Raw genomic sequence first — 26,264 nt, forward strand, 5'->3', positions numbered from 1 at the left:
TGTTATTTTATGAAAAGGAAACCATAGTTTGCTGTCATGAAAAGATGGCACAATTGACAAAATTTCCAACAAAATATATGCTTCTGCATTTATAGAGCAATTTCTTTGAATCTACAATATGAGAATAAATCTTTCCATTTAATTGAATATAAAAGAGGTGGTGATGAAGGCGCTGAGACCACCTTGTTTTATTCCAAGATTCCTAAACCAAAAAAAACTCATCTAATATGGTATTTTTTTTCACTGACATTTAGCTCAAAATGTCCAATTGCTTCAAAAAGTTTTCCTTGATTTTAGACTTCTTTGCCTGATTCAGTTGATAAAAACTGAGTTAGCATGATGTGGTTGGAGGAACTCCTGAAGTGAGTAAGTGTATAGTTGCCTGAGGGAGAAAAAAAGAAAACAAGAATTAACTGCTGCTGCTACACTGGAGTCATGCACAAAACCAAAATGAAAACAAGCCTGCAGAAGATGCTAGAAACAATCCTAAGAAGCTGCTAGGAACATGGTTGGTCATGATGCACAGTATGTCACTTGCATTTGTCAGGCATTTTTGATTTGAGAAGGTAAGTACCATGTTTTCAGATATTGCTGGAAAATGAGATAAAGTAGGTACGAGATCACAGCATGTTATTGCTGAAAACAATTTCGGTGGTTTCTTAGTTTATTGCTTTACTGATAAAAAATAAACATCTAGAGAGGTAAAGAGACTTGTAAAAAGCACTCAAGCTGTTTGGTGACAGGGATAACAATACTCAAGGGTCCTGCATGAGCATATTCTACAAATACTATCTGATATTTAAATAATTTAGATGGGAATCTAAAATGAATTGCCCATTGCCCTACCTCAATGACAACATTAACATCATTTAAGTGAAATGGGATTTGGACTGCTAAGTGTGACTTCAACTTAGCTTGTAACACAATGTCTTATCCTCTCTTTATGTGCTCTACTGTTATCCTCCAAGAATACCAAGACTGTTTTCAATGCTTAAATATTTGTCTTCCAGTGGCTGAATACTATAGACTTTACTCACCACTAATATGTGATATAAGAGTAACAGATTCCATAGATGGAAAGCACTGTGCTGCAGGCATGGTCCCTCACTCTACAAGGACACCACGGAGAGATGTCAGGTAGCAGCACACAAGCAACTGACTCAATGTTCAGTGGGTAGCACAAACTGGTGATTCTCCAGTAAGAACACAATTGGTGTTGTTCTAACTCCATCCCACAACTTCAGTGATCAAAGCTAGAGATTTGTGTAATGTCTAACTGAGAAATGGGGATAATGCAGGATGCAATTATTTAATGACACTTGCTAGTCTCCATGAGCACCAAATCCCCAATATTGTTCTTTCATCCCTGAGCACAATCCAGAACTACAGATACAAAGTCAGCAGAAATACTTCTCACATGCATTTTAAAAGTCACCATTGGATTGGATGAAATGTACTTATGTTCTATCTTTCCACCTTGTACAACCTTTGGTTTTCTTGTAACTCACCTTTGTTTTGCAGTGGATTAAAAGTCTTCATAAATTTGGGCTTGGCTGACACATCTGATGAGTTTTGCTGTACAAAAGAACAACAAACCATTTAGATACCAACAGTATTCTTTCCATCACACTCTATTTTTCCTGGCTTCTTGGTGTTATTAATGATCCAATATTCCATCTGTATATTCTCTTTCTGAGAATAGAACAGTCACTTCCTTATTTCCAAGACTACAGAGTAGTTGCTTCTTCTGCTTTCATCTGTTTAAATGTATAAGAATTTATTTCCAAGAGAATTTTATTATACTTTTGTATGAGTTCCACCAGCAAACTAGAAAACAGTTTTTTTTTTTTTTTTTACAGAGTTCAACCAGTGGTCTTATGTAGAACAAACAGAGCAACAACAATAAAAATACTAAAAGGAATAAAATAGAAAACAGTTTTAAAGGAGATATTATCACTTTTCATTTTCTCTTCATCCTTACCTTTTTTAGGATTCACACGTTTATCACCACAAGAGAAACCCGTGGGGAAAAAATAAAGAACACTCCCAGCAGAACATGGTCTCCAGTAAAACCATGCCTTTCAGATATCTTTGGGAATAATCCTTTAGTTAATTGGTATAGATACCATTTAGAATTCAATAATTTAAAAAATGAATTATCAAACCAAAAATTATTAAAAATTATAAAAATTATTAAAATCAACAATTATAAATAAATAATTATTTTAAAATTATCAAACACACTATCTTTGTGTGTCAAATATTGTTTTAGGCACTGGAAATATTAGAAGGAATGACTCTCATCCCCTGCTAAAGCCCATGAGGGAGTCAACATGGGAGATGAGAGAAACGTTTTTTTTTTTTTTCATTTATTAAACTTTTATTTAATGAATATAAATTTCCAAAGTACAGCTTATGGATTACAATGGCTTCCCCCGTCCCATAACTTCCCTCCCACTCACAGTTTTTTATTATACACAGTAGCTATAGTAGTGTTTCAAATTTTCACCAAAATAGCCAAGGGACTAATGGGGAGAAAGGTTATAAAGATGATGAATGAAAAAGTTCTGAAACTTTCAAAGAGAAAGAATTGATTTTCCAGAATTCAGGGTTCAGCAAATATACATAGAAATTTCAAAAAGTCTGTGGAAAATGGAATTAAAAGATAAGTTTACTTTGATGCAAAATTTTTGAAACCCACACGTAATTTTTTCTTAATATGCATTTTCCATGAAACTTTTGAGGACCCTCCATAGACACAGATTTTAATATTTTGGTGACAAAATCAATTTATCTTTTGATTCCATTCTTTCACAAACTTTTTGAGGTATCCTCATAAAATGTTACAGCCCTAGAGGAAATCCTCAAATCAGGAACATTGCATTTAAAACTATATCCTGTCCCAAATCCAGAATCTTATGTTGCAACACTTTCAGGAACTCTGTGTCGTCTGGGAAGATTCAGTCTCTTCAGACATATAAAGTTACATCTAATGGTCTAAGTTGTTGGTCAATAACAGGATCTGAGTCACAGGAATTAGCTGTAGCTCAAGAAATCGAATCTTCATGGAAGGGTGTACTGTGGGGGCCACCAGAGCCTTCTCTTGATGAAGAGCTGCAGAGAACATAGCTAAGGACAAAGAAGGGTCGAGAAAAGGGCCCTGAGCTCCAAACAAAGAATGATTTTCTATGAAGCCACTGACTGGGTCTACATACCAAGACTGCTTTTCCATCCTCTTTGGCCAATTATGTTGTCATAGCTTTTTTCGAGATCCCTACTTTACCAACTCTTGCCATCTCTCAATGGATAGCCTTATCCCCCACTTTAAGGAAAGGTATCAAGGACTGAATGAACTCTCAATGTCATTACTCCACTGTGTGTGTGTTGCTCTATCTGCAGCAATCTGATACCTCCTCTGTCAAAGCAAGTGCCCTCATTTTCAATCCAACCACTCCATCTGTCCTCCCAGGAATGTTCTTGTATCCATCATCCTCCTTCCCTCATTTGTTTTCAAACTGTCTTTGCTGGCTCAGCACTCCCAGCAGACAGACTTCCTCCCATGCAAGCAACTTGAACTATCCCATTACTCCTGATCTCCCCTCTGTACCTGGTTACCACCCTTGCTCTCTTCATTCACAACAAGTCTCTTCAAAGAACATTTCCACCCAGTGTTATCACTGCCTCATCTTCTCATCACTCATAATCTGTGTTCCTGATTTTTTATTCAAACTCCTAAAAATGACAATGCAATATCCATTTTCATGTTGAAGCAAATGTGCTACCTAACCATACAACAAAATCTCATTTTTCTCACCTGACTTGAAACCACAACTGTGAAGGAATTACAAATTCAAAGCAGTAAATCCTTCACCAATCACTGATGCCTTCTGAAAAGTCACCTCTGGGTTACAAACACGGAGAAACACTGTCAGGTGTTTTTATTTTGTTTTATTGTGCTTTTGGGTGTGTTTTGATTTTCAAATAAGGAAAATTCCAACTTACTTCTTTGTAGGGTGGCAAGTGTCCTGTCTCATTTCATTCACTAAATGTTTTTCTTTGATGTAGTCACATGAGCTGAAACTCCCTTCTTAAGAGTAGATAATGACATTAGTTTCACATTTTCTGGTTCAAGGGATTTTAGGTCTTCAAAGACATAAAACCCAAGTCACAGCGTGTTAGAACTTCTGCTTTGAGTAACTAGTCCAAGACTTAATTTTTACAGTTGAGAAAATTTCAGCTCAAAGAGACCAAGTGAGTGTCCGACAATCACACAACCAATTGGTTATGGAGGCAGAAATACAGGGCAGATCTGCTGGTTCACATGCCGCTGCTCTCTAATTGGCAGCAGGGCCTTCTGCTATAATTTGCAAACCAAGGAAGATTTCTTAATGCCGGAAGATGATCTCCTCATTGATTTTTATTTCAAAGGGTTCCATTGTTGCTTGTCAAAATCCCTAAATACCCATGTTGATTTGGATTCAGTTAAATCAGTTGACTTTTTACCAAAGAAATCTCTGCCTTTAGAGCCCGTTCTGAAAGGCCTTGCTGAAAGACAAAAGCCTATTTTAATATCAGAAATACAAAATATGTATAATAATACACTCCCAATTGTTTCTAACTATGGATTGCAAAAAATAACTTTCAGGACAAAAAAATGAAACATGAATTCTCTTTTTCTATGCAAGCTTGTCAGTTTGTAGACTCAGAGCTCAAATTGTAAGAGACAGAGACAGTGATACCAGCCAAAGAAAGAAAGTACTCAGAAAGAGTATATCCTATACGAAACTAATCAAATTTACATATTAAAAGTTAATAAAGATCTCCCGCTTTTCCTTTCTAGAGAAGAAACTATGATCTACAAAAGGCCAAGAAAGTCAGATGGAGAAAAGACCGCCGCTACTGATTCTAGTGTTGGGAGGCAAGTCAGACGACAACAAATGATGTTGTTCAACAGCAAGCAACTCCATTATCGAGCATCCTTAAAAATGTGTCCATGCCTTCACCCTTAGTCATTCAATAACTCTTTGTTGAATATGACCATGGGCTGCTCATCATACCAGGAATATAATTGTGGCAAGAAATTCAAGGGGTTTATACAGAAGTGGGAATGCTGCAAGACCATTTAAAGAGAAAAACGCAAAACTAGAACTTCAGACGTTGGATGCAAAGAATTATAAAGTAATTACCTTTGATGTCTGCTTCCAAGTGACTAATGGAGAAAACTTATTGAACAGAAGTTGTCGAAGCTGTAAGGGAAAGAAAGAAATATAGAGGAGGCACACTTATACAATCATATACAAATATGTAGAGAAAAACTCACAGGTAGAAATTGTTACATAATAATATTATCTCCTAGAAGCACTTAGTAGACCGTGGGTGTGAGTACCCAATGGGAAGATTATTTTTGAGCCTCCTTACTTATTAACCTATAGAATAAAAGAACAATAGTACCATAAGCCATAATAACTCAGATTCTAGACATTAGTATTTGGCAATAATTGGTAAATTGACATTTATTTGTGAAGGAAACAGTTTGCCAGCCATGTGAATGGTAAAAGCAAAGAAATTAGGTAGTACAATCAAGTTCAATAAATTGTTTCCTTATAAATAAGAGTTTATGTGCATGTTCCACAATTGTGGTAACTATAAAATAGTTTTACCTTGTTATTAAAACAGAGAGTTCACATCTATTGGCATATTGCCTTCACCACTCCCAACAGAATTAAATAAAGCTTGGACAAAATAATGAATCATGTTTATTTACATTTTTCTGTTATCTTTTACACAAACTGTTCTTCATTAGGGACTTAATTTATTGTGAGAGGCTAGTTGACATTTACTATACAAAATTCTAGAAATATAGAATTAACTATATATTTCAATATATTTGGAGTAAATTGATAACTAAAGGAGCAAGAGGGAATCCACCCTTGATAGAATAATTTTGCTCTCGAATTATTGCCAGGCCATAATTTATGGAATCAACCCAGATGTCCATCAACTGCTGACTGAATAAGGAAATTGAAGTATATATATATATATATATATATATATATATATACACACACACACACACACAATGGAATACTACTCAACATTAAAAAATAAAAAAATGAAATCCTGTCTTTTGCAACAAAATGGATGCAACTGGAGACCAGCATGCTTAGTGAAATAAGCCAGTCCCCCAAAGACAAATATCATATGTATTCCTTGATTTGTGGTAATCTATAGAATCCAAAAGAAATATACATGAGTCAAATTGACATTTTGAGATTTGATTATTGTTTGTAGCTTTTGTCTAGACTCTTGAAAAAACAATTCACATCTATTAGCATATTGCCTTTCTACTTACTACTTGTTATGGTCTTTCATATGGTCTTTCAACTTACTACTTGTTAAATAGTTTATTTAGTGGAGGGTTAAGCTGAAGATTATATAGTAAATTGCAAGTATGTCATTGTAAAAATTAAAGAAAAATAAAAAAGGAAGGAAAGGGGAGGGAAGAAAGGCAGGGTGGAAATTATCAGTATGCTCCTAAAACTATGAAATGTATGAAATTTGTTCCTCTTATATAAATAAAAAATTTTAAGGAAAATTAAAGGTAAAAAGACTTTCCCTTCTTTTCTCATATTGTTCATATCCATCTTGCAATCACTTGTATTTAAAATGCATTAGCAGCAGTGACAATTTAGCTCTTTTGTGTCTTCAGGCTGCTTTCTGTGAAAGTATAGTATTTTATTGTAAGGGTACTCATAGTCCATCCATTACTAAAGGCCTCATAACTGGAGGCGATAAGTAAAAACTTCATGGGTTAAGGGGTGAAGATAGAAAGTAATATACTTACCTTATTATCCAAGAATATTCCACAACATAGGATGAAAAATCCCTTAAACAAAAATAAAGAAATCACATGTGCTATCTTTTTCTCTTCCAGTAAAGAAAGCATTTATATGTAATACTATTCTGCTGTTACCCAACATTGAAATTTTTCTTTCTCTACTGTACTGTAGGCTACTTGAAGGCAATAATATTGTGTAATCTCCACAATGCCTAGAGCTAAACAGATTACTCAAAAAATTGAGTGTATAAATAAATAGTTGTGTGCATGAAGTTTTAAATGCATGCAGAGATTCATTCTCTCTTCTTGAGTCATGTCAAACCCCCAAAATACCTTCCATTTTGCTGCTGTATCTTGACCTTTCTTTAGACCAAGCATTTAATAAATGTCCACCATGCATGATGTAAGCAGGCACTGAGGCCCAACCAATGAACAAGTGAAGGGATTTGACCTAAGTGGGTATGATTTCCTGTTACTTCAGGCTCTCAGGGAATCTTGGCAAAAATCTCTTGGACCCTGAAATTCATCTCCCAGTCAGAATACCTTCAGCTGGTGCCTGTTCAGACAAGAAGAGCCTACCCTTACTTTCTCATCAGAGCTCTTGAACTTGTCATCATTAGATGCATGCCTTCCATGACTACCACCTGCACTACTACAAGAGCTGAATAGCTGGTGTGCTAAATAACTGGAGAATCAGCTGTTGTTAGAAGACACGTATTGAGCATTTGCTATGTGCCTGGCACTATCCCAAGTGCTAAATTATCATTTAGCCCTCATGTTTACTCTATGATATAAGCAACATATTATTGTCTATTTCACAGATGAGACAATTGGGTGACAGAAAGATTAAGTAACTTGATAGAGGTCACGTAGTTGGTTAAGTGATATATGAGTCCAGGCCTATTTAACTCCAAAGCTCAAACATTCACTGAGTCATGGTCCAAGGAGTCCAGCAAAAATTTCACTGGACCAGAATTGAAGGTTCTCTTCCAGATTCATCAAAACCTAGGTGTTACTTTGTCTACACACTGTCTGAACACTCAGACAACACTGTGTGAAACCTGTCCTCTGTAGTAAGGATCAAAAAACTTTTTCTATAAAGAGACAAGTTGGAAGCATTTTAGGCTCCACAAGCTCTACAGTCTATCACGCAACTACCTGACTCTGGTGTGGTTGCAAAAGCATAGATCATATGTAAATTAGTGGGCATGGTTGTGCTCCAATAAAACTTATTTACAAAAACAGGCTACTGGTCACATTTGCTGGCTCCTGCTTTATTACACTCTGGGGATTTATTTTACACCACTCAGAGCCAACAAATACTTTTGATTTATTTTCCTTTCTTTGTGTGCTTTATTAGATATCTGGAAAAGAGAAAGAGGACTGAATCAGCAGCAAGATAGATTAACATCAGCTATGTGAACGTTAAGCTACTTTAAGGCTTACAATGGATTACTAAAAAAGTCCAATATTTTGCTTCAATATTATGGTAACTGATGGGGGAAATGGAGTTTTTCTATTCACTGTTTCCATTTGGTTTTGATTCAATTTTGTTAGAGGCAGGGAGATGAGATAATTCCCAGAGCAGTATTAACCAGAGTCCTTTACACTTATTCCAATTAGTTCAAAATATAACAGGTTATTCTAATTTTTCTTACCTGAAGTGCATTGAGTAATGCGAAAATAATGTGCCAAGCCCAGTTGTGGTTGTCCACCATTGTTCCTATACCAAAGCCCCATGTGAGCCCCAGTAGAGGGGTCAGAATGAGGAGGCTCTTCCCCATGCGGATGACAGTGGCCTTGTCATCATGACTCAGTCTTTCTCCAACAGCTGGCCTCCAGAGCTTCATGAGAACTAAGATCACCACGACAAAATTCACAGTCACAATAGTCAGTGCAGGCACAACAAAAGCCAAAAGTGGTTTACTCTCACTGGACCAGTTAAGCCAACACACCACTTCACTTTTGTAGCTATCTCCAGGTTGTGTGACTGCAATGGTGATGACAGATATAACGAGAGGGCACCCATAGCCCATGCAGAAGCCGATAGCCTTCATCAAAGGCATGGCCATATGATGGAACACGAGGATGATCCGATAAGCCAACAGGACACCAAGTGTGAGCATCCAGAAGAACAAAGAGAGGTAGAAAAAATGTGTAAAGAACACTGCAGCAATACAGAGTCCAGAAGAGTTTACCGTAGTGTCCACTGTGGCAGCAACAATAAACCAAATATCAGCAATCAGGAGGGACAGGGCTAGGTTCACCATGCAAATATGGTGTGTGTATGAAATTTGGCTTTTCTTTATTTGCTTCCATAGCAGAGCCTCAATGGTCAGACATAAGGTGAGACTTACGATAGAAATACTCAGTCCCACATAGGTGATCCATTTCACAACAGGGATGATCACAGGGGGGACAAAGGGTGACATCAGCACGGAGAAGGAGGTCAGGTGAGTACATTTACACACCACTGTGTCTGGAGTTTCATTCACGAGGTGGCAGCCTGCATTGTTCCACTGCAAATTACTAAAATCCCAAAACACACAATGGGGCTGGCTCAGGTTTGATTCTATCTTGGAAAAGATCAGGAAAACTTCATTGATGGAATAGTTTTGGATAACTGTAGATATCACAGGTCCATTGACCTGAAAATTTCCATGTGTAGTAATGGGTAGAATGTTCCCCATGGTCAATGAGGCCATACTGATTATAGTTTGAGGAAGTGGTCTCTGGAATTGGTCTGACCCAATTAACACGTGGCCTCTGATAGGAATGGAGGTGTTTTTTTGCAACATTTCCATCTGATAGTTGTAACCCTCTTGGACTTGACTTTCAGTCACAGGAATCCCTTTCCAGTTAATGAATTTTCTAGAAAAATTCAGAGGCAGAGCTGTCAGAGGAACCAGAATGCTGATGTTTTCCAGTGTCTCTAGTAACTGTGAGCTGACATGCTTTTCTTCTTTCAGTAAGTCTTCCCAGTTAGTTATTGATGATGAATTAAGGATATGGTCAGCTATGTTGATAACGTCCTGAAATAGAAGGATTAAATTCAGTTAGTGTTTTGAATAAACAGGTAACAGGACTAAGAATGGATTGTCATTAGAATGAAGTATAGGAAAAATGCCTAGGAAATTGGCTCAGTTGAGAACCACATCAAAACTCAACAATTCAATTCAGCTCTGTTTCTCTGTTCCTGTGGGAACTGTGGGTTCAGAACTTGGGTCAACAGAATCATGTCATTTCCAGGGTGATCACCCAGGCATTTGTAAACACACTGAAGTTTCAGCATGGGATGAGAAAGCATCCTGCAATTTTGGCTGCATGAGTGTGAATTTGCTTCTTCCCGAGGGGGTAAAATGACTGCACTGCAACTAAGGTTTGACACTCAAAGATGGAGACACCACTTTAAAATGCTTTCCTATTTTCTGTTTGTTTTGCTAACATCAGAAGTACTAAATTCATGTCATAGATGTGCAAATTTGAATTCATTCGTGTTCTTTTGTTTACTACAGATAGCTTGAGAGATTCCTTTTCCAAGCAACTCCTTGAAAGCCGTCATTTTCTGCTGTAGGACCCCGTGTCTTACTTCCAGCCTGCTTCCCAGGCCTCAGCTGCAGGCATCTGTCACTCTGGCAGCGTCTTACCCTAATGTGACCTCTGTGGCTTCTAGCCCAGAATCTCAGTGTACTTCTTTACTATCCCTAAAAATCTCTGCTTTTCTTTTTTTCGCTTTGTGTTTGTCTGCTCTGTGTTCATCTTTCATTTTAGTTTTAGCCTTTGCATTTAATTTTATTTGGTCTCTTGTAAATAACATGTAGTCAAGTTTTCTAAAAACAAATTTTGAGCACCTTTTATTTAACTCCCTGAGTTTAACTCATTCATATTTACATCATGTATAATGCATAAATTTATGATTTTATAATACACAATACAAGAACATTTTCAATAGTTTGTGGGAAAATGGAATTAAAATGTAAGTTTATTTTGGTATATTTTTTAAATACATGCATAAGTTTTTCTTCATATACATTTCCCAAAAATTTTTAGAGGACCCATTGTACTACATCTATATAAACTTTAACATATAAAACACATACATCTAAAATGGAAGAATACTTGTTAAATAAATAGTTTTTTTTTAATTTTTATTTTACAGAGTTAGACAGTGAGAGAGAGAGACAGAGAGCAAGGTCTTCCTTCTGTTGGTTCACCCCCCAAATGGCTGCCACGGCCGGTGCTGCGCAGATCTGAAGCCAGGAGCCAGGTGCTTTTCTTGGTCTTCCATGCGGATGCAGGCACCCAAGCACTTGGGCCATCCTCCACTGCCCTCCCGGGACACAGCAGAGAACTGGACTGGAAGAGGAGCAACCGGCACTAGAACCCGGCACCCATATGGGATGCTGGTGCTGCAGGCGGAGGATTAACCAAGTGAGCCATGATGCTGGCCCCCCAAATAGTTATTGATCATCTCCTATGTTTTTCTTCTTACCTAAAATGTTAACAATGTCTGTTCTAGGGTGATCAGATGACAGATCATTTATTATTATTCACTTTTTTGACATTCTTATAATGACCATGTATCTTGTATTTCATGTTTAAAGTTAATTATTAATGCTCAAACTAAACTATGAATTCTCCAGTCTAGAGAAGGGAGTTCTTAAAATACATGCTGCTAGACTCATAGAATGGCAGATGCCCTAAACAGCACTCTGGCCTCAGAATCAGCCCTTAAGGCATTCAGATCTGGCTGAAAAGCCCATAAGAGTATTTCAGGCATGGAAAGCCAAGACACTCTGGCAAAAAAACAAAAAACAAAAACAAAACAAAACAAAAACACCTAAATGAAAGATCTCTGCGAGTGAGATCCCAGTGGAAAGAACAGGTCATCAAAGAATGTGGTACCTTTCTCTGAAGGGAGGAGAGAATTTCCACTTTGACTATGACCTTGTCTAAATACAATCAGACTCAGAGAACTCAAAAGGCTTCCATAGCCTTGGCAACTCATGACAAGAGCCTAGGGTGATTACTGATGCCATAAACAAGAGTGTCAATTTGTTAAGTCAACAACAGGAGTCACTGTGCACTACTCCTCATGTAGGATCTCTGTCATTAATGTGCTGTACATTGTGATTTAATGCTATAACTAGTACTCAAACAGTATTTTTCACTTTGTGTTTCTGTGTGGGTGCAAACTGTTGAAATCTTTACTTAATATATACTAAATTGATCTTCTGTATATAAAGAGAATTGAAAATTAATTTTGATGTGAATGGAATAGGAGAGGGAGTGGGAGAGGGGAGGGTTGCGGGTGGGAGTGAAGTTATTGGGGGTGGAAAAAGCCATTGTAATCCATAAGCTGTACTTTGGAAATTTATATTCATTAAATAAAAGTTAAGAAAATATATGCTGCTAAAGCCATAACTGTGGTCACAGGAAAGAAAAATTACAGACCATAAACATATATTGAAAACCTGGCACCATGTCACTTAGAAGCTTATCCCTTCCTCTAAACCAGGTGCTTCCCGGGAAGATTCCACAGGAAAGCTCTCTCCTAAGCTGAACTCCTACTATTGACTGCTTGGGTTCCTTGTATACTACAGAGAAAGCAATAAAGCTCACAAGAGGATTGTGATCCAACTTTCCCGTCTTATCCAGTGATTCTTCTTCATTCAGGCTTTTGTCATTTCTCCTACAGTACAGAGCATTGAACATGAGCCCTTCAAGCCCAGGCAGACCATACCTCCATTGTCGAATTGGACACCCTGAAATGGTTTGCCAAAGACAGGGATGAAACGTTGCTCAGAATTGACACCACTGAGGCCAGATTCCCAGCTGTGGTCGATGGATTTTGCTCAAGGATGATTGAAAGATTTTGCACCAAGGATGACACGTCTGCCTCAGTGGCATTGTCTGCAATTACACTGAAATTCTAAAAATAAAAGTGGTTAAGTTCTTAAAAACTATGAAGTGCTTGTGTTCCATCAAATTTAAATCAGATGTCTTGGCCTCACAGAACTAACATTTGCACTATGTATTTTGATGTAGGTTAATTATATAGCACAGATAACAACAGCTATTATTGGATGTTTTCTCCATTCCAGCCATTGAGCAAAATACTTTACCAGGGATTCACTGATTGAAATCTTCTTTTTTTAAGATTTATTTATTTGTTTGAAAGTCATAGATAAGAAATAGAGAGAGAAGGGTGTATGGGTGGGAGGGTCTTTCATCCACTGGTTCAATCCCTAAATGGTCACAACAGCCCAATGCTGGACCAGGCAAAAAGTCAGGAGCCAGGAGCCTATTCCAGGTTTCCCACATGGGTGCAGGGGTCCAAGCACTTGGGTCATCCTCCACTGTTTTCCCAGGCACATTAGCAGGGAGAGAGATCAGAAGTGGAACAGCCAGGACGTGAACCGGCACCCATATGGGATGTCAGTGTCGTAGGCAGCAGCTTAACCCAGTATGTCCCAATACTGGCCCCTGACTGGATTCTTGCAACACCCTTTGAGGGAGGTCTCTTCAACATTGTTATTTAAAACCAAGGAAACTTAAACTTGAAAAGTTTCGTTAAAAATCAATTTTATATTCATTATTATCTAAACTATATAAAAACTGAGTTTCAGTTAGATTTGATGGCCTTCCAAAGAGTGCTAAACTAGGGGGTAGTAGAATAAAGTTTACTGGTACTAATCCTGTGTTATAAGCACTATGTTGAGAATTCTTTGAGGCAGGGGAAGATGGAGAGACAAACATAGTGCTCTGAGCACTGGGCTGTGCAAGCCTCCACTTAGTCACTGGATTTGGAGTTTTACTTACTGGAAGCTCCCATCTGCTTCCACTATATTGCAATAACTTGGAAAGTAGTAAAGGAAAAATATCCATCCAGTACAAGTTGGCCCAGGAGCTCAGATCCACCTGTGATCCTTCTTATTCTTCTCAGCTGATAGTGCTGTTCCCTGGCCAGGGCACCTGGGATCTGCCTGCACTCATGCCCGGGGACACTCTAGTCACAACTATTTTCCACATCCAGAACTGAGACAAAGCAATCAAGAGCAAGAACAGTCCCCACAGGCTTTCTGACCCAACCCGCTTTCCCTGAGGTCTGAAAAAGAAAAGATTCCACAGCCTTCTCCTGAAAATAGCGTTCTGAAGTTCTCTAGGGCAACAGCAGGGTCTCCGGCTGGGGCAATCATTCTGCTCAATATGAAGATCTACTTGCAGAACAGTGTCTGTGAACTTGGAGTCTTGAAGTTCTTCTTTTCTGACTTGAGTTCTAATTCCTACTTACTTCCTTCTTTCTATTCACATTGCTTAACACTTGAAACTTAGAGTATCATATGAAGGTCACAGAATTGAACTGGAAATCAAATGAGAAAGAAGCTAGAAAGTTTAACAGTATTGCAACCAGAGAGACTGTTGGTCCCTTGATCTTTTGTTTCTTGATCTATAAAAGGAGTTGGTAAACCTGATGGCCCTTAAGGCCCACTGTAGTTCTGTCATTTTGTATGGTTTGCCTCTGCCTGATCCATTCCCTGCTATGATTTTTCATATGTGTGTATCTTCACTTGTTTTAATCAACTGGCTCTGTTTCACATCTTCATTTTGATCTTTGATTTCCAGGCCTTCTGGACTTCTGAGGCCAGCTTGGTTGCCGCTCTATCATCAGATCTCTGATTAACTCCTCTGCACTTTTCCCTGAAAAACATCAAGTCTGACGTTTTCTGACCCTTTCAGCTGCCACCTAGACTCTGCCTCATATTTATGTTCCCTGGGTTTCCCAGGGTTTCGTGTCACCCTTGCCTTATGCATTGTGAACAATGATCATATAGATATAGTTTACCCTCAAGTAGCCAGGCTTACTGGGAAATCCCCATGTGAGTCTCAACACCAGGATTCATCCACAAAGTAGAGATGCTTCACCTTCTGCAGTTCTTGTAGCTGAGACAGCACGCAGTTCTCCCTGATGACCTGCCACCCAGAGGACTGGCACCTGGCTGTGATGTTTCCATTGTAGCCACTGCTACAGGGAAGAGTGTACTCATCGTTGATAGAACCAAATCCAAAGACAATGTTGTTACACTGGGCTGAAAAAGAATGAAAACGGGAAGGAAAACTGACCCAGAATATCCTAGTGTGCTTTCTAAACCATGTAGTCATGTTTAAATGTTCTGGAAGTCATATGGCAGAGCCAAACCCAGGCAGACTCTCTAAGTAGAAGTTCATCTTCGATGCCCAGCTTCATCTTTATCAGTATCCATCTTTTTCCTTAAAGAGGCTCCTCCCTCCAGGTGTCTAATCTGTGGCAATATCACTTTAACAGTGTACCAACATATAAATGAGTATTAGGTAAAAATCAAGCAAGACGTGATCACTGTTAGGAAACATTTTTACTCTTTAAGGGAACACTAGAAAGCCAGAAAATCTTTAAGAGACTATGGCACAAACCAGTAATGATACCGTTAGAAGATCAGCAGTTGCTATGTAAAGGTACCCCTTACCTCGTAACCCCCTCAAAAGCTTCTCCCATTGCAACCAGTAGGGAAGTACCCTAGCAGCTGGCCCTTAACAATACAGACATAGCATGAATGGAACTGGGGGAAGATCCACAAGGGCTGCTATCTTTCTTTGTTTTCTTAATTGCTGTCTTAATTGCCTAGACACTTTGGTCTCTTAGTAAATGTTAAATAAATGCTGAGAGAAAGTGGCACATATTTTAGCAGTAGAGATTTAAGATTAAACGTACAGAAGTAAAAGGGATATACAATACAGTATCGCTAACTAGAGTCCCCACACATGAAACAAAACATCGGACCTTATTTTTCCTTTCTAATTGCAACCCATTGGTCCACCTCCCCTCCCCCACCCTCCTACTGTCCCCAGCTTCTGCTAACCACCATTCAACTGTCAACTTTCAGGAGATCAACTATTTTTTAGGTGCTAGATGTGAGTGATATTATGTAGTATTAGTCCTTCTGTTCCTGGCTTATTTCACACAACGTAATGTCCTTCATTTAATCATTATAATGGTTGAATGATATTGCATATTTCAAAACAGATAGAAGAAAGGATTTTGAATGTTATCACTGGAAAAAAAAGACAAATATTTAAAGTGATAGATACACTGATTACTCAGATTTGATCATAAAACAGTATATACATGTATTGAAACATTGCATTGTCTTCCATAAATACACACAATTACCATGTGTCCATCAAAAATAAATTTTTAGAAAGACATGAAAAGAGCCAGCGCTGCGGCTCACTAGGCTAATCCTCCGCCTTGCGGCGCCGGCACACCGGGTTCTAGTCCTGGTCAGGGCGCCGGATTCTGTCCAGTTGCCCCTCTTCCAGGCCAGCTCTCTGCTGTGGCCAGGGAGTGCAGTGGAAGATGGCCCAAGTGCTTGGGCCCTGCACCCCATGGGAGACCAGGAGAAGCACCTGGCTCCTGGCATCAGATCAGCGTGGTGTGCCGGTCGCAGCGCGCCAGCTGCGGCGGCCATTGGAGGGTGAACCAATGGCAAAGGAAGACCTTTCTCTCTGTTTCTCTCTCTCACTGTCCACTCTGCCTGTCAAAAAATAAAATAAAATAAAATAAAATAAAATAAAATAAAATAAAAAAGAAAGACATGAAAAGAAAAAAGTAATGAATTTGTGTGTGTGTGTGAGTGTGTGTGAAACTATAGATAATTGTGTTCTTTCCTTGGATTGTGATTTAAGAATATTGTCAGCCCCAGGGCTCTTTCAATGTGTTTACCAGTCTGCAGTGAAATCAGCCTTCCACAACGCTTACACTGGGAGATGGAGATCAGAGCATTCATTAGTAAGGAATTGAAATAGTCAGCTGCAGTTGAGTTTTATCACAGTGAGGGAAAACAGCCACCTATTTCTACTGAAAGTCGGTTTTAGACCATTTGTTTATCAGAAACACTGCCCACCTACTTCCTGAAGACACAAATGAGCTACTAACTAAAGGAATTTGCTAACCAAAGCAGACAATGGGAATCCAGTATTACCTTTTCTGAACACTCTGAAAGAGCTATCTTCCAGTGGAAACAGCTTGTGAAGGGCTGCCTTAGCCTTATCTGCCACCTGCTCAATGGAGGACAGGAGCTCTGATGTGCTGCTGGAGCCAATAACTTCATAGCCAACAGCGATGCTTCCTTCTCTGCAGTATTGATGTGGAAAGAAAAGTGGGATTCACTATTTACTCAACCAGTCACTCAGGGCCCATTCTGTTTATACATGGTACTGAGTCCATAGGAATCACTGAACAGATTTTGTCTCTGCCTCCATGGAACCTATATTCTAGTTGGGGAAGCAAAGCAAATAGGAAACGAGTAACTAGCAAATACTCAAATATACATTTAAAAATTGTTTTAAGTACTATGAGGGACAGAGACAGAGAAGCAAATGGACCACACAGCACACAAAGCTGGTCAGGGAAGGCTCCCCTGTGTAATAGTTCATTAAGGGTGAGGTCCAAAAGAGGACAAGGAGCTGGTCTAATTCAAAGCCAGGAGCCAGGAGTTTCTTCCAGGTCTCCTATGTGGGTGCTACTTTTCTAGGCCATAGCAGAGAGCTGGATCAGAAGTGCAGCAGCCAGGACTCGACTCGGTGCCCATGTGGGATGCCGGTATCACAGGCAGAGGCTTAACCTGCTACGCCACAATGCCAGCTCCTGGGGGAACTTTTCTAAGGACATTGTATTACTTACCGAAATTGGATGACCTGAACTGACTCAAAACCTTGAATTCCTTTGTACACTTCTTTAAGCTTAGAAAGAAAACAAAACATAATGTGTTAATCTTTGTCCCTTCCCTTCAGAAAGATATTTGAGGAAAAGGTAGATGCAGACAATAAATAAACCAACAGTAGCAAATGAGCAAGGCAAAGAGATACAATGGGAAGTAGTTGAATGTCATACAAATACAGTGAAAATAGCAGCTGAGTGTGTATGTGTACACACACACAGGCAGGCATGCACAAACACAAAAAAATGTATTTGTTTTTTGTTTTTTGTTTTTTTTTTTTTTTTGACAGGCAGAGTGGACAGTGAGAGAGAGAGAGACAGAGAGAAAGGTCTTCCTTTTTGCCGTTGGTTCACCCTCCAATGGCCTCCGCGACCAGCGCACCGCACTGATCCAAAGCCAGGAGCCAGGTGCTTCTCCTGGTCTCCCATGCAGGTGCAGGGCCCAAGGACTTGGGTCATCCTCCACTGCACTCCCGGGGCATAGCAGAGAGCAGGACTGGAAGAGGGGCAACTGGGACAGAATCCAGTGCCCCGACTGGGACTAGAACCTGGTGTGCCGGCGCCGCAAGGCGGAGGATTAGCCTATTGAGCCACATCGCCGGCCACAAAAAAATGTATTTTTAAGATGGCAAATAATCAGTGGATAATAGCTACTTAGAATAGGGCATATGTTCGATGCCAGATAATATAAAAATTGACTCAAAATCTGGTTTCTTATTAAAAAACAAGCCATTGATCTCCATAAGTACCTAAAACAAATCTACCTGCAATGTATTTGCTCATGCCCTATGGTTAGAACCACAGCTGAGCCACTGTCCCAGGCTAATCTAGCTTTTATGTGACTTCATAAGGAATTACAGAGCTTTGCCTGGTAACTCTCATCAGCCTCTAACGAGAGGGTCTTCTTCATGGAAGAATCTCAAGTGCTGACGGTCAAGCTCAGGTCATGAAAATTTTCTTTTGGCCAATCAAAAACAGAAAATAACCAAAAACCCTTAGCATAGCATTACTCAAATAACTGAGCAACACTGAAAACAAGAGAAGTGTAAAGAAGTCAGCGGCTAAACTTTCCTAGAAAGAAAATGCTCAAGGAGTGTAATACCACATTGAAAATAAATGAATAATATGCATCAAATATACATGCTGAATTGAAAACATCTGAACTTGTATTTAGCAATCAATTCCTTATAATAAGTTGAAAGTGCTTACTTGAAGTTCAATTCCATCTGTGTATTTGGAGTATATGGGAGAAGATGAATTCAAAAGGTCTTTTGTAAATCGTTCGTTAATTTTGAAAGTGCCCCAAACCTCTTTGGAGATAAAAAAAAAAAAAGTTCATGGATACAGTAAATTACTAACTTGATTTTATCAGGAGTATACAATTATAGAGGTACAATTTAGATTTCATCTATTCAATAGTGGTATTCAGTTTCTTTTCATAATACATGTCTGCAAAAAATAATATAGGAAGCATAAAATCAGAGTTTTCAATGGTGATTTGGAACAGTAATGTGAAAGTGCTGGAAACCAGGAAAAATGACAAGTAAGTAAAAGGATGAGCATTCACATATGACTAGGCAGTCACTGAACATTGACATGTATCCCCAACTAGGCATACAGTTTAATTATTGTCCCCCCAAAAAATTGTAAAAGCAAACCACTACTTGCTAACCCTGACACGTCCATTGTTTACTTGTCCATTACTCATCCATTATAATACTTGTCCTTCTCAGGAGGCTTCAGTTCTCTGTATGGAAAAATCCTATCTAACCTTCATTTAGGACCTGATCAAATGTCACCACTCCTGGAAGTCCTCCCCTGGTCCCCAGATGCATCCCCACAGTACTTTGTTCATATTCCCTTATAGCTTCTGTACCCAAACATCCATCTGTGTGCATGTCTCATCTACACATGATTCCATAACTCCATGGGAAGCCCCTGTCTGATGCGTCTTTGTGTATCTTGAAGATGGATGAGACGAGACCATCTTTCAAAGAGTGGGCTTTCAGCCATACTTGTTGAAGAAATTACATTGTTTTCTTTCTTACTGGACCACCTGGCCTCAACTAGCCTTCTTATGTATAAATGCTTCTTTGTGTCTTCCTAGAATTTGTCCCATATCTGAGTGTAAGGACAGTTCTTAATAAATATATCTTGCCACAACTTGCATTACTGAGAAGGGGACGGGTACCATGGATATACGGTTAACCTAGTCTGTTTCAGGTTCCTCCCTCATTCTCGCTCAGCACCACCAAAATCTGGAGTTTTCAGATAACTAGAGTTGTCTTTGGGAAAACTTCTTAAAGTTGTTCAAGTACTGGAGTTCACATGTTTGGCTCACCTCATTGAACAAAAACCTAAGTCAACAGTAGTTCGCTCAGCTTCCACATGCTCCTAAGCTAGACTTTTACTTGTGTTTTGCTTTGGTAATTCATTCAGTGCACATACTTATTCATAATTTTGAGCAGTTCTTTCCTCCCTACATCCACACCTCTAACTTTGCTTTGCCCAGAATTGATCTTGGCAAAAGAAGTGAAAAAGGGCTAGGGAGAGAAATATTGCTTATTCAAGCAATTTCCCTACTTGGTATTTTACTGAATCTCCCTAAATCTCAATAGAATCATGTAACTACAGAGCTGACCTGGATGTACCTAGATGTTGAAGTGATAGCCCAATCATCAACTTGTGTTTCTGTTTCTTCTGCCTTTATGAAGGGCCCACTGCATCTAGTTGCACCTAGTCGAGAAGATCATCACTGTTCTTCAATTTCTCTGTGAACACTGGCTCTCCTCAGTGAGGCCAACAGCTGGAGGCCCCGCTCTGTTGCATGATGGGGTGGGACAGACCCTGTGCTTACTTGCTCTTTCGCAGAAATTGACACTCTGGCTGAGGTTGTTGCGATGACATTCGCAGCTTGGGAGTGATCCAGCCATGTGAAGATAGCAATACCGGGGGTCAAGGCATGAGGGAGGAAACCATGTGTAGCTGTCTTCACAGCCACACCGCAAGATTCCATTCAGGCTGCTACAGTCTGCAGAAAAGATAGAACTTGGTCTCATGGATCCTCATTTATGAACTGACTACTGCAAAGTTCTAATCATTGACTCTGACTTAGAATCTGAACCGAGTTTCTCACCAAAATCCAGAAGGGTGAGTCCAGGATGGCAACATAAGGAAATGTCTAACTCAATAAATTCTGAGGTTGATATCAGAAACATAGCAGTAAAATGGCTGGGCTTAGCTCTCAAAGAATAATGTATGCCCTGTGACTATCTGTTGCAATAAAAGAGAGAGGCAGAAAAGAATACCTGGAATGTAGGCAAATATCTAGAGGGCATTTTGGTCACTACCCTCTCAGTAGACCTGCCACCACCCCAACATAGGCCTTACAAGCATGTCCTGGCCCTCTGAGATTTAACTGGGGAAGTCAAGATGACAAAGCTTCATCAGCCAATTTTGTATGCTCATTTTCTTCTATTGCACCTGAAATTCCCACCGAAAGTCACCCTTTTTAATAATAAAAAAAAGGAGCAAACCTTGATGAAAATACACAAAATAATGTGTAATCAGTGGTGCTCAAACTTTATTATTCATTGGGATGACCTGAAAGATCTCACTCCAGAGATTCTTAGCAAATCTGAGATAAGGAAAAGAATTTGCATTTTCATTCAATTTCCTGATGCTGATGATGCTGGCTTGGGCATAATACTTTGAGAATCCCTGCTTTAGAATAATCATTTAACCTCTCATAATATCACCTTTATGGTTATTAGTGCTGTCAACCAAATATTTATTGATTTCTTCCAAGCACACATTAAAATTGCATGTCCTGGCCCTCTGAGATTGAATAGGGCCATGGGGTCAGTTCTGGCCAATAAATCACAAGTAGAATTTTTTGTCATTTCTGAGTTAGACAATTCAGTTACTTCAGTGAAGTTCTCCAGGGTTTTATTTCTTCATTGCTCACAATCAAAACATTTCAGATAGGGACTGATGCATCAGCCTGGGTTCCCAACTGACAACCACAGACACAGTTCCTCTGCCGACTTCCCATGGAAGTGGGGCATGAAGAAGAAATGAAACCTTCATGGCTTCAAGCCAAAGAGATTTAAGGATGACTGTTTCTACAGCACAATCCAACCTAAATTGATTGATCTGTTTACACTCTCCAGCAAGAGCTTGCTGACTTACATGTGGTAGCCTTTGCTCTGATGATCTTCACTGGCCCATAGAACCATAATGGTGGAGGATTCAAGAGCTCCAGAAAATTCTCCAATAATTTTTTCTCCTCGGCGTCTCTATAGGTCACCTGAAGCAGCAGTTCATATTCCTGGATGGGTCCTAAAGAGAGAAAGGGAGTCAGAAATGTCTCTGGCTGTTGGGGGGTGGGGGGGTGGGGTAGGATATGGTTGAGGAAAAGACAGCAAAGCCCTCATTAGATTCACGCTAAAGGTCATGGACGAGCACACTCTGCTTGGTACTGAGTTCTGCTCATCAGGCATTTACCCAAAATGAACATCCAGAGTAAACATAATCAGGCAGTTGTCACATAAACTTAATATACATGTGACCTGTACTTCTGCCAGGCAAGAAATGCTGTGTTCTCTGAGTCTCTCCAGCATCACTTTCTTGACATTACATACTTCCTTAGTCTCCATGCAGACTCAGGTCCTAGATGTCAAGACTGAAAGAACCAGAGGAGAGAAAATCCTTATCACTCTTTTCTCCAGGCTCCATGAAGTATCTTCAATATAAAATCCCCAATCTCACACTTTCCAAAGAGCGCTTTCTTCTTTTCTATTAAATAGGCGAGTTTGAGTGCTTATGTAAAATACAAAAGCAACACAGAGTTACACCTTAACTTGAGGCTTAGTGCACCCTCATTTCCAGCTAATCATTTCTGAGGAGCACTTGTTCTTTTTCCCAAGGAGAAGCCATTCATTGTTTTTGATTTGGGAGAGAAGATGAACCTTATGAGTCCTCTCCCATCCAAAATTCCTTTAGATTAATTCATCTGAAACTTGTTATGATATTCTTAGGGCTTCCAGATCCTTTGGGGCTCATCTATGTACAATCCAATCTTTCAGTCCATCTCTTACTCTCAGCACCTTCTTTCCTGCTAGAAACTATGCCCTAGGTCTTGAAAGTCAGGTGGCAGCTAAGAGCATTACCATTTAAACTTCCCAAGAAGGTGAGAAATGAAGAATGGAAAAAAAGAGTTACTCCAGCTACATTGTCAAGAGTTAATAGCACTGGGTCTTGAGCAAGATTGACTGGGTTTGAATCCTGGCTCCTGCCCCTAGCTCTGTGCCTTAGTTTTACTATCTGTAAAATAAAAATGACATTTTCTTTAATTCAGAGGGTGGGTGTGAGGTTTGAATTCATCTCATGCACTTTAAATACTATTTGGTACATATTAACAGCCAAATAAATATTTGCTGTATTTTTATTGTCATTTGTACTGTCGGGGAAAATGTATTCTTGGCACTCCAACTTGAAATTTTGATTTGAGGGGCCAGCACTGTGGAGTAGAAGGTTAAGCCTCAGCCTGCGGTGCTGGCCAGTTCAAGTCCCAGCTGCTCCACTTCCTACCCAGCTCCCTGCTGATGTACCTGGGAAAGCAGCAGAAGATGGCCCAAGTACTTGGGCCCCTGAACCCTCGTGGGAGACCAAAAAGAAGCTCCTGGATCCTGGCTTAGGCCTGGCCCAGCCCTGGCATTATGGCCATTTGGAGAGTGAACCAGCAAATGGAATCTCAATCTCCCTCCCTCTCTCTCTCTCTCTGTATCTATGACTTTCAAATAAATAAATAAATCTTTAAAAAAAGAGAGAACTTTTGATTTGATTTTTTCCAAGGAATCATAGTCTCGTATGGTGATGGATTCCATAGTACTATCAGCACATCATTGTATAGCAGATTCATTGCATGAAAGAAAGGTTTCTGTGGACTGACCTGACCAGGAACCTAATATCACCAGTGTGCATCATTGTTTCTGTGAGGAAATACATTCAGCACTTGAAACATCAGGTTTAAATTTCAAAACACAACTCATTCCAAGATTAAGGGTTGTGCCCAATAATTGCATGATTAGAATCAGGGCAAAGAAGAAAAGGAAATATACGGAGCAGCCATTTGTTAGGTAAGGTGCAAAATGTTATGACTATATTGTATGATTTATTCTTCATAAATGTCTTGCTTTTAGAAACTACTATTATTCTAATTATGCAGATTTGGGGTGTTTTCTAATGTAACAAATATCTATCAGGCACTGCTGGGATTGGAACTCTCCTGGCACAGAAATTCACTGCACCGCACTATCTAGTGATGTCTCACCTGAATGCTTTTTCTTATCCACACTGAATTCTCTTTTTGTTTTCATGTTATCATTTCTCTGTTAAAAAGAAAAAGTTAGTTATGATGAGGCTTTGGAGAGTTGTACTTCAAAGGCCTTCATCTTGGTTTTCCCAGGGAAAATGAAATCCTGAATCTGAAATCAAAGCCAGGTATGACAGGGAGGAAGCCAGAAAAGTCCTCATTGAGGCCACTTTTAAGCAAAGACCTGAAGGTGGGAGAATTAAGGATCCCTGGAAGAAAAGCTTTCAAGGCAGAGGGAACAGTATGTGCAAAGGCCCATGATTAAGAAAATATGAGGTATATGAAGGCAGAGGGAGGACACTGGAGTAGCTGAGAGTACAGGGAGAAGGAAGGAGTGAGAGCAGAGAATCTTGGGGGAGACAGGTCGTGTGGATCTCTATGGCCCTCGAAAGGGTTTTACCTTTGACTTGAAACCACTGAAAGATTCTGAAACACATGTTCTAGTTGACTTTCTGGAAGCTCGGTCATGAAGGCATGTAGAGAACAAACAGAAGTAATGACAGCATCTCAGGGGTTATTGAAATAAAGCAGATGAGAGATGATCAAGGACTAGGTCTAGGTGACAGCCATGGACACAGTAAGAAGTGTTTGAATTCTGTATGTATTTTAAAGTAAAGTCGAAAAGTGATGCCAATGGCTTAGACTTCAAATGTGAGAAGAGTTAAGCATGATACCAAGTTTTTCTGCCAAGCAGCTAGACAAATAGTGAGACCACTTTCTAAGATAGGAAATGATGGGTAAATCTGATGAGAAAAATCAAGAGTTTGACTTTGGACACATGAAGTTGAGGGGACTACTGAGTGTCCAACTGGAAATAACAATATGAAGTAGAAAGGCCAGTGTAAAAGTTCAGGGTTGAGGTTTGAGATGGATACTGTGGAATCATCAGCACAAAGAGAACTCTAAAACAAGGCCCTGTCTCTCTCTCACTATCCACTCTGCCTGTCAAAAAACAAACAAATAATAACAACAACAAAACAAAAAACAAGGCCCTGGAGCAAAATATCAAGAAAGTGAGTGTAAACAGGAAATGGTGTCCAAGGATTGGTAATAATCCATGTGCTTTTCCTGCACCAAAGAGGCCATAGTAGAATGTGTTGAGCTAGAAAAGATAACCAAGATGGTGTAATTGAATATCTTCATTTTGTGGTTCAGTCACATAGGCTCAAAGAACTTAAATTACACATCCAAGGCCACTGCTGTGACTTAAATATTTGTTCCCCTAACTTGTGAATTTAGTTCCCTAAGTCTAAACCTAACCTAAGTTAATGGTACCAAGAGAATGGAAGCAATAAAATTAAGGTGTATGGAGGTGAGGCCTTCGAAAAGTGATTAGATCGGGTAAGGGCATTAGGAAGGAGCCCCCCAGCTGAATCCTGGAGGCTTTGTGAGAGACCACATGGACATAGACAAACACACACTTCCTGCATCTTGCTGTGGGATGCTCTGAGCCACCTCTAGATTCTGCCAGTGATATCCCCAGCAGCAGAGGCCAAACCAATGGGGTTCACTCTATCTTGCGACATGCACCTCCATTACTGTAAACCAAAATATACTTCCTTTTTTTAAAATAAATTTAGTTGCTCAGCCACTTTGTTCTAGCAATCAAAAGCTGATGAAAACAATTTCATGGTGAATACTGGTAATGTTGAGACAAGAACCCAGGAACTCTGACCCCCAGTCCATGATATTCTATAGTTTCAGTTGTCTAAAAAGTGATGGTTTCCAAATCATCAGAAGGAGACAGGAGAGATGGTTGAAAAGAAAAAGGGACATAGGCCAACTCACCGCTGGGAAGCCCTGGTGGCCCTCAGTGACAGTGAAGAAAAAGACGAGCCACATTGCTCCAAGTCTCATTGTTGGCAGGCCCTCTGCTCTCCACTGGCCGGTACATGGACAGCCAGGTGCTCAGTCTGTGACTAGACAAGCAATGTACCATGTAAGGCTGAGGCCCAAATGGGAGTGATTCCAGCCCAAATGTGAAAGTGCATGCTGTGGTAGGCCCCACTGAGCTGATTAGCATCCCTGAGTGCTTGATTACTTTTCCACTTCACGGAGGCTGTGGCACCATTACTTCTGTTCCCACTGCAGAAGTAGTAAATTTCCATTCTGACAAACTTACAAGAAAATTGTGCTGGAACAGAGCTCTTTGAAAACCATGACCCGCTTAATGTCACAACCAGGGGCATTAAATACCAGCTTCTATATTCCACTGAAGTTTCCTTTTCATCTCCAGAAAGGTAAGTACTAAAATAACCAAGTACCCTTAGAACAATTATCACAAGGATAGAATT

General features: G+C 39.6%; 1 protein-coding gene across 1 annotated transcript; it reads right to left on the bottom strand.

Moving 5' to 3' along the window:
- On the bottom strand, positions 1–25,833 carry ADGRF1 (adhesion G protein-coupled receptor F1). Its single transcript, XM_062187512.1, has 14 exons — positions 25,759–25,833; positions 23,929–23,986; positions 21,786–21,935; positions 20,452–20,625; positions 18,804–18,904; positions 17,559–17,617; positions 16,858–17,009; positions 14,765–14,928; positions 12,582–12,770; positions 8,497–9,870; positions 6,845–6,886; positions 5,187–5,246; positions 1,509–1,575; positions 1–382 (listed from the first exon to the last, which is right to left on the bottom strand). Exons 1-14 carry the CDS (start codon positions 25,825–25,827, stop codon positions 294–296), a joined length of 2,748 nt encoding a protein of 915 aa, XP_062043496.1. The 5' UTR covers positions 25,828–25,833; the 3' UTR covers positions 1–293.
- Between the last annotated feature and the right edge of the window lie 431 nt (positions 25,834–26,264).

This window comes from Lepus europaeus, chromosome 3 (assembly GCF_033115175.1).
Source record: "Lepus europaeus isolate LE1 chromosome 3, mLepTim1.pri, whole genome shotgun sequence".
NCBI lineage: Eukaryota > Metazoa > Chordata > Mammalia > Lagomorpha > Leporidae > Lepus > Lepus europaeus.